Raw genomic sequence first — 8814 nt, 5'->3', positions numbered from 1 at the left:
CAGTTTGTCATCCAATAAAAATAGCTGCAGTCTCCATGATGTCACCACTGAGTACATCATAGACTGCAACCTGTGGGGTAACCTAAGAGGACCATGGTTTCTGCAGCTGCCCCATATCCTTTTCCTTCACTCTCTCTTCTCACTTTTATCCTTTTCTGTAGACTCTATAGGTGGCATTTCATTGCATTCCTATCAGATAACTGTTGGTTATTCAGTCTTTTACTACATACTGCACTCACCACTGTTCGCAGAGCTGCAGCAAGAACAAACAACTCATTTCTAACCTTATTTTAAAAGAGCAGAGATGACAAATCATGAGAAACCATCTCTCTTTCTCTCTCTCTTTCTTTCTCTCTCTCTCTCTCTCTCTCTCTCTCTCTCTCTCTCTCTATGTATTTATCTGTTCATCTGTTTATGTTTGGTAAGTTTTGGAATCATGCCTCTGATTTAGTCATTCCTATTGTATAACGTGTTCATAACACTTCACCTTATGATCATGTTTCTGTGTGGTTAAATTTAAAATCCCCTTAAACAAACTCATGTAATATCAGTCATGGGTGAGTGATAAGCATATGAAGGAATGAAGCCCTGGTGTTCCCTCAAATCGCTTTCCACCTTCTATTACCATCTGAGCCCGTTTGAGTGAGCTCAGCCTCCAAACTGGAATTCTAATCCTCCGACACCATGTTGCCGAGAGGGAACCGGATCACCGGCAAATCATCACCATTTGAACATGTGACACCTTGGCACCCGCCTTCCTCTCATCTTTCTGTGCTAACCTTCACCTCCCGCTTCAAAACCCTGTTGCTCTATGACTTACTCCACCGAATTCAGAAGCCTGCAGCGCCCTCCCATGTCTCATGTAGGGGCGAGGAATGTTTGACAGAAAGGTGACAATCTCCTTTCCCAAACCCCCCAGTCTGTGAGGATGACATCAGCTGCCTGTCTACCATGTCAGGACACAACACCCCACCGTGGGGGGGGGGAATGTGGCACCCGTAAGCTACTTCTGGGATGCTATCAATTCACATTCTGTCCGTTTGAGAGGGTTAGCTTTTAATAAACAGCATCCAAGGAGAAAGTATACGTGTATTTGGACCTCGGAGACTGTTAGCACCAGTCAGTCAGAGTGTAGTCACTTTTTGGAAGGATCAATCTTAGTTAGACATAACGTGGCATATTTAGTCAGTAAAGAAATTGGATTTCAACATTTAAGCTATTCTTGTCAAGCATATGACACTGAGTCTATGGGCTATTTGACCATCAGCCTTGCTCCTCCCCTGATCTGTAATAAACCTGGTACAATGAAACAGTGTTAAAAGTTTGTTTTTAATAAAACTTTTTTTAAAAAAAAAAAAGAATAGTCCACATTTCACACATAACATGAACAATCTTGAGAATCTACAGTACTAACTGGCAAGACTGTTTAAAGGAACATACTCAAATCTCAGCAACTCTAGAACCCCTGGTAGTAAAATTTCTCGCTGGAGAAGCCACAGAGAGGAGCCACTCAACCAGAGAAATGAACAAGAAAAACTTAATAAAATTTCACAAAGGAAAGGTGTTAAGATTACAGTGACCACATGACACAGTATAAATCAGCTTATGAAAGTCACAGACGATGATCTGGGACAGCTGGATGAACAGCACAAGGCAAGACAACAGAACAGCTGCAGGCTGTGCAAAAATGGTGTTGAACAACTCCTGTCCTGTCCGTCTGGACCTAAAGCTGAAAAAGACAAATGAGATTGGAATGCCTGGACCTGAAACATTTTTGGACCAAGTCATACAATGAGTCTAAATGTATGATAAGTTGTGTCAGGTTTACTCACAATAATGCTAAGCTTTGTATGAGATGATATCAGATACAGACATTCATGCCGAAGTCTTCGATATGAGTGTCAACACTGCAAAGCCTGTAGTGACAATGAACCCCTCCATTCTTCATTTAAACATTTTTAATCATTTCAAGTTATAAAGACTAAAGGCAGAGTTTATTTACTTGTTTATTCACTTACATAGGTGAGTAAATAAATACATGCCTACACGCATAAACACACAAAAGCATGTTACATTAATTTATTACTCTATAACAGCTGCAATCCAGTTAAACATTTACTGATTTTTGGATTCATCTTACAGTCAAGTTAAGATAAAGCGAAATGAAATAAAATAATATTTAATTAATTTCCAAGCACTGTTTGTTCTTGGAAAGCTCTGTGAGCATGTTTATTCTGTCCAAAACAACAGTGGGTTTTAGAGAGAGGAGAGGGAGCAGAGATAGAGGTTAGAGGTCATAAGCAAACAGTGATGTAACCTGTATTTATTTTCAGCTTGCACGCGCGTGAACACACACACACACACACACACACACTCACATTGGAAAGGGGGAGAGAGAACTTATTTTAACTGCTGTCTGGACTGCCCTCCTCCTTCCCTAGTTTGGTCAGTACGTGAGTATTTGTGGCTGATCACAGGTCAGATGTTGTAATGGCTCTGATGCAGGGAAATAGTAAGACAAACAGACACAGATACACACAAAGATGCACATACATAGACATGCTCATAAACGTTGTGAATGCATGCACGCACGCATTGCACACACACACACCAGGACAACACAAGTGAACAACCAGTTGGTGAAATATAACTGGACGTGCCGGTTCCAAAATAGGTGGGAGTTCTGAGTGTTGCTGGGAAGAGTGTGTGTGTGTGTGTGTGTGTGTGTGTGTGTGTGTGTGTGTGTGTGTGTGAGAGAGAGAGAGAGAGAGAGAGAGAGAGGCATGGCCATTAATATCAGCGGTTGTCAGTGCATGTGGTCATCGTATAACTTACTGCAAACACCCGATTCCCCTCGGTCAGGAGCAGCTGTTAGTCATGCAGTCACTCTGAGCTCTCCAGCATTGCATCACCCTTCTCTGGTCCAAGGATTCACGTCAGGCTTTACTCTGGATGCTCCTATAGGTCAGCAAAGCCCAGCAAGGTCACCAATTAAAGGAAGCAATTTCTTTTCATAAATATGTGTAAATTAGTAAATCAGTACATCGGCGTGTCTGTATACTAGTGCAGATATTAGTCAGAGTGCTTATATATAGTTATACTCTTGATAATTTACAGATTTTACAATAAAACAATACATTTTGCCCAGGTATAGAACTTTAAATTGTTAAAATGCTTCTCTCTGAAGGATGGTGATTTAAGACATTTCTACACCTGCTTTAAAAAGCAGGAAAACAAACAAACAAACAAACAAAATTATGTCTTTATGTGGTAAACTGAGATAAGGAATCTTTCTCAAGCTGAAGCTCAATAAAAGCTAAAAGTACATCAGTCTCCCATTAACCAGGTCTAAGCTCAGACATCATAAGCATTCCACCTCATCTGACACTATAGGATGGAATTCTGCAAATATTCTACACAATTCTCTCTGCTGTTCTAGAATGTCTGTCAAAAAGACAGGCACTCCAGACTAGAACTCCCTTTCAAACTGCATTGTTGGAATTATAGGCTGTTTAGAGTCTTTTTTGCATGAGCATGACAGGGTTAGGCTATGCAGGAAATGACAATTCACAGTACTTGACAAACATGTTGCGTCCATGTTTCAATGCCTCTGTGTTTGCATAGTCTTTGAGTGATAATTTGTTATGGATTTGCATAGAGTGTGATTTTATTTTAGTTGTGTATGTGTGTGCCTGTGTGTGTCTTGGGTGTTCATATAGTCAGTGTATGCAATCTATAGTTAACACCTACATGTGACCCTGAGTACAGGCCAAATAGTTCAAGTGTTTTTAGACAACTTGTGGAAATCATCATGTACAATAACTGATTTTGGTTTGACAATGATTTATACCACTGGAAAGCATTTGACATGGAAAGAAAGGACAAATAAAAGCAAATTTGAACTTAGTGTCGCACTTGTGCAACAGACAGCTCCTTTATGGCTATATGCTTAGCTTCTTTTCTGCCTAGCTTGGAAGTTGTTCTGGATAGAAGCGTCAGCTAAATGAATAGATGTAAATGTAAGTGTAAATTTATATAGAAATTCAATGGAAAATAATAATTAAAACTGAATTAAAAACTAATCCTAACAGAGCATCTATTTTAACATTTGGACCATTACATTAAATCATTTTCTTTCAAGGATCTCGTTACATGTAATTGTACATAGTATAAAAAAAGTCAAGAGGAACAAAAAAATTGTCAACGTTTATCCTGCAAAATAATGTGAGCTGCATTAACATCTCAAATCTAATCAGTTAAACACAATTTTGTATTTTGAAAATGTTTTATCTGTCACCGATTTGCCACTTGCAATGTTGTTTTTCAGTATGAACTAAATATGTGTCGCTTTTCAAACAAGCATGAACATACAAAACATGCAGCTGATTTTTAGGGGGTTGTCACCGTGCAGGGGTGGGTGGGGTCGACATGTAAAGAACAGTCTTGTTTCTCATTCTCCACTATAAACCTTCTCACATACCGGGCAGCGCAGCTGTCGTTAGGCACCTCAGTGATATCGACCTAGGTCGTGCAGGCTGCGCGGTAACCGTTGGGTTTTCAGCGCTCTGCCGCAGCCAGCAGAATGTTGTTCCTCTTACCCTGACTTCTTCCTCTTCACATCCTCTGCACGAAAAAGCGCGACTGCTGCCTTTCCTTTTGCCTGAGAGGACAGCGCAAAGTTATCATGAGTTGTCTGGATGTTATGTACCCAGCCTATGGACATTACACACCGTACGCGCCCGCTGCCTCCGCGTTCATCAGCAGTTTACCGGTAGGGAAACGCTTTTTTTCTGCGGGTTAGCTGAGACAACGAGATCTGAAATAAATTTAATAAGAATTGTTTATATTTAACTGTTTTTTGTTTGTTTGTTTTGATGGTTACATTAAATATATTGCTCAAATACGTAGTGTTTTATCCCCTTCAGTGTAAGTTGCGTATTTTGTCAAAAATGATCCTTTTGCGTGTGTTACTACACATTTCAAGCGTCTCATTTCCATAGGTGGTACTTTGAAAACAGAGAGGTCACATCACAAGCATCACAAGAGTCTACTGACACACACACACACAAACGCACGTGCACACGCGTACACACACGCACAGAGAGAGAGAGAGAGAGAGAGAGAGAGAGAGAGAGACATGGAAAACATTGTGTCGTAATGGGCGCCTCATCTCAGATCTTTCCTGTCTTCTCTCTGTTTATCTGACCCAGACTTCTACTGGTCTCAGAAGCCCTTTGTCTCGCTCCAGGGATTTGATGGAGAGTGCGGGGACACCACGGTGCTCAGAGGGTGTCCCGGTCAGCGGGGTGGGCTCAGGGGGTCCGTCACCCTCCTCCACATACCCCTCAACTGCACAGTTGGAGAACAGTCCAAAAGCGAAGCATGAAGCAGGGGAGGCAGAGTACCTGAACTCACGCTGTGTCCTCTTTACCTACTACCAGGGTGACATTAGTACAGTGGTGGATGAACATTTCTCTAGAGCCCTCAGCTCCTACATGGAGGGAGAGGGTAAGAGGAGGCCCAGTGACCGCAGCACAGGTACGCCCCTGCAAAAGCCTCCTGCGGGTATTGGGCCAGGAAATCTATCTAGACGCTGGGAGGATTGGAAGTGTGATGCAAAAGTTTGTAAGAAGGCAGGCAAAGGAACTTTGAATCAGAAGGGATGCTTATTGTTTTCAAACTATCCTTGTGGCTTGAAAAGTACAGACATGATAAAGCTGGTGGGAGAATGAACTGCTGTTTATCTAATTGTCATGATTTTATCATAACATTAAGTTGGTCCTCATGATTGTTATGTACGGGTTCTTGCACAAGAATTTGGCTTCTGACTGAAGTAAAACTAAATAAGTGAGACAGAGTTACAGTTTTAAAATGATGTCAGTGTGGACATACTGATTGACCATAGTGATTGTTGTTGGATATGCGTATGTTGGTAACTGCATATATTTTTAAGTCTTGTACAATTCAGTCCTTTGTTGTAAATTACTTAGGTCAATCTACGCAAAGGCAGTTTGACTTTGGAAAATATATACCCATTACATAATAACATAATATTCAACTTAAATTTGAGGGGTGACTTTAACGAGGTTCGACATATGATTTGTTAGCATGTCTCTCTCACTCTGTCTCCCTCTCTCTTTCCCTATGACATCTTCATCCAGCGTTCAAACACTTCCTGCCTCCCAACAGATACTATGTTTATACGTGGTCGTAAGCTCTGAAGCTCGTTGCGGTATCGCGTTCTAACAGGGCCCTCTGGACCCTACAATGCTGGCAGCCTGATTTATAGGCCATCCTCCCCCAGTGCTGACCCTTTGATTGAGGCTATATCAGCGGTGTCTTTTTTCAGAGGAATTCTAAATATAAAAGTAACGGCTAAAAACGTAAAACGCCCCATGACATTCTACGAGAGGGTGACGGGGTCCAGAGAAAATAACAGGTGGGAGACAGGAGATGGGTTCCAGGGTTAAGAGATGGGGGGGGGGGGGGGGGGGTCATGTGTAGGGGAGTTGTCAGAGGGGGTGGTCTGTAGAAGTTCTGAGCTGACACAAGAGTGAGAGATGTCGCCACGGCAGGTGATTTAGAGCAGCACTGTCTGTACACTGTTTTTCCAGGTTAAAGCCGCTTCCCTGCCTTATATAGGCTGACAGGGAACATGAATGGCTCTGCTTGCTCTCCCCATCTATCTATCCATCTGTCTATCTATCTATCTATCTATCTATCTATCTATCTATCTATCTATCTATCTATCTGTCTGTCTGTCTGTCTGTCTGTCTGTCTGTCTGTCTGTCTATCTATCTATCTATCTATCTATCTATCTATCTATCTATCTCTGTCTGTCTGTCTGTCTGTCTGTCTGTCTGTCTATCTATCTATCTATCTATCTATCTATCTATCTATCTATCTATCTATCTATCTATCTATCTATCTATCTATCTATCTCCAATCACCCTTTACCACCCTTTACCAGTCTGTCCCTCTGTCATGATACTGTGATGACCTATGTAAAGGATTAGCTTCTTTTGAAGAGAGTATACAAAATATGACCTTGGCATAGAAATGTTGAAATCTGGAAGGATCATGAGACACATGTCATTCCAGTAAACCAGAGATGTAACTTTCACAATTGGACATTTCTTGAAAATTAGTTAAAAGAACCAAATACATAAAGACTTATACTTCCATACATCTCTCTCTCTCTTGCTCAGTTTTTTCTCTTATCTCCTACATTATTGTAGACACTCCATCTCCAAGCAGTCGGCGAAGTTTCCCTCCGTCTTTCTGGGACAGTAATTATCCTTCACCCCCAAGTCGGCCTCATTGCGACCCAGGAGCTCCTACGTACTCCATGGACCCCTATGCTCAAGCTTTGCATCCAGGTCTTCCACACCCCCATCCACACCCCTCTGAATCCTGGGGCTACCCCCAGAGCCAGGCCTACGGGCCTCCCCGACCTCTCCATGAACTGTACTCTCCTCCTGGACTGGAGACCCACTACAGTCCTCTGCTAATGCCAACTGTCCGGCCTCCCCACTTGCCAACCCTCCCTGGGCACTACGACGTAGGGAAGCTGGAACCCACGGCCACGTGGCCAGGACTACTACCCCCTGGGGATGTTGCCCAGACCCTGGCCCTTAACATGGACCCAGGTAACATGCTGCATTCAGAGAATTGTTTTTTTTTTAAACAATGTGTTTACACAATTTTGGTGTGTCTCAAATCATGCATTTTTTATTGTTAAATAACTGTGGTGGCATCAGATTTCTTATTTTGAGACAGTCACTTTAGGTATCTCTTGTTAATACCATCTTGGAAACGTACCAGATTTTTTTTTTTTTTTCACATCTGTACTGTGCACAAATAAAGGAAAGGAGCAACTCAGAGTCAGAAATTACAAAAAAAAAACTTTAACTAACAAAAACAAATGAAATATTCAACAGGTCAACACAAAAAGTCCAATAAGAGTCATAGCTAGAAAAAGAGGAAACAGAGATATTAGTAAAATTGTAATTGTCACATCTGGCCACTCAGAGTTTCACTTGTTTTTTTTTTTTTGTGTGTTTTTTTTTTTACATTTGGGCCTTTTTCCATTGTTAACTTTACTTGAAAACTAACCCAAACAGATATTTGTGTTGGGCAAGTTGGCCCACCAGATATTCTTCCTTCATACAGACATTTTGAAATAGATTCCAAAAAGTGCATTTTAGTTTAAAGTACTCTTGTCAGTGTCGAAGTCTCTCATAGTCCTTGTGTATCATTTCCTAGCGACGATTTGTGTCCCTTTCTCCATCCCATTTTACAGTCTGTAGAGCAGCCGTGGTGATGGTTGTCTCTGATTATCTTCATTGTTTTGCCCATTGTATCTGCCTCTGTTTTGCTCCACAGGCCTGCAGCACCACAAGAAAGGAAAGGAGCTCTACTGGTTTTAACGACCATTCGCCACATCGACCAGCCATTACCGGATCCAATTAAGCCCTGGATGTTGTCCCATTGAAGAGCTGCTGGGATCTTTATCCCCCACCAGCCTGTCTGGCCACTGTGCCAGTGCAGACGGCTCTCCAGGCCTGCATGTGTGCACCGTGGAGATAAAAAAGGACTGATGTAGAAAAGAGGAATAAAAGAAGAGGTCCAGCCCTGGAGTTCACATCTCTCTCTCTCTCTCTCTCTCTCTCTCTCTCTCTCATTTTCTCCAATTCCCTCCCCTCCCCTGTTTGGCTGTGCATTACCACGTCTCCCGACACTTATACACTTGGACAGAGAGACAGATTTAAGACAGAGAGGGTGGGGAAGACAAGACGAAAATAAAAACTGATA

The 8814-nt window shown here is 41.9% G+C and overlaps 1 protein-coding gene across 1 annotated transcript; it reads left to right on the top strand.

The window, feature by feature from the left end:
* The first annotated feature begins 4684 nt into the window (after nucleotides 1–4684).
* vgll2b (vestigial-like family member 2b) lies at nucleotides 4685–8429 on the top strand. Its single transcript, XM_030787278.1, has 4 exons — nucleotides 4685–4771; nucleotides 5211–5538; nucleotides 7239–7649; nucleotides 8386–8429. Exons 1-4 carry the CDS (start codon nucleotides 4685–4687, stop codon nucleotides 8427–8429), a joined length of 870 nt encoding a protein of 289 aa, XP_030643138.1.
* Nucleotides 8430–8814: the final 385 nt, after the last annotated feature.

The sequence above is a fragment of the Chanos chanos genome, chromosome 10 (genome assembly GCF_902362185.1).
Source record: "Chanos chanos chromosome 10, fChaCha1.1, whole genome shotgun sequence".
Lineage (NCBI taxonomy): Eukaryota > Metazoa > Chordata > Actinopteri > Gonorynchiformes > Chanidae > Chanos > Chanos chanos.
The sequence above is the reverse complement of the archived record's forward strand: the minus strand, read 5'-3'. Positions and strand labels throughout refer to the sequence as shown.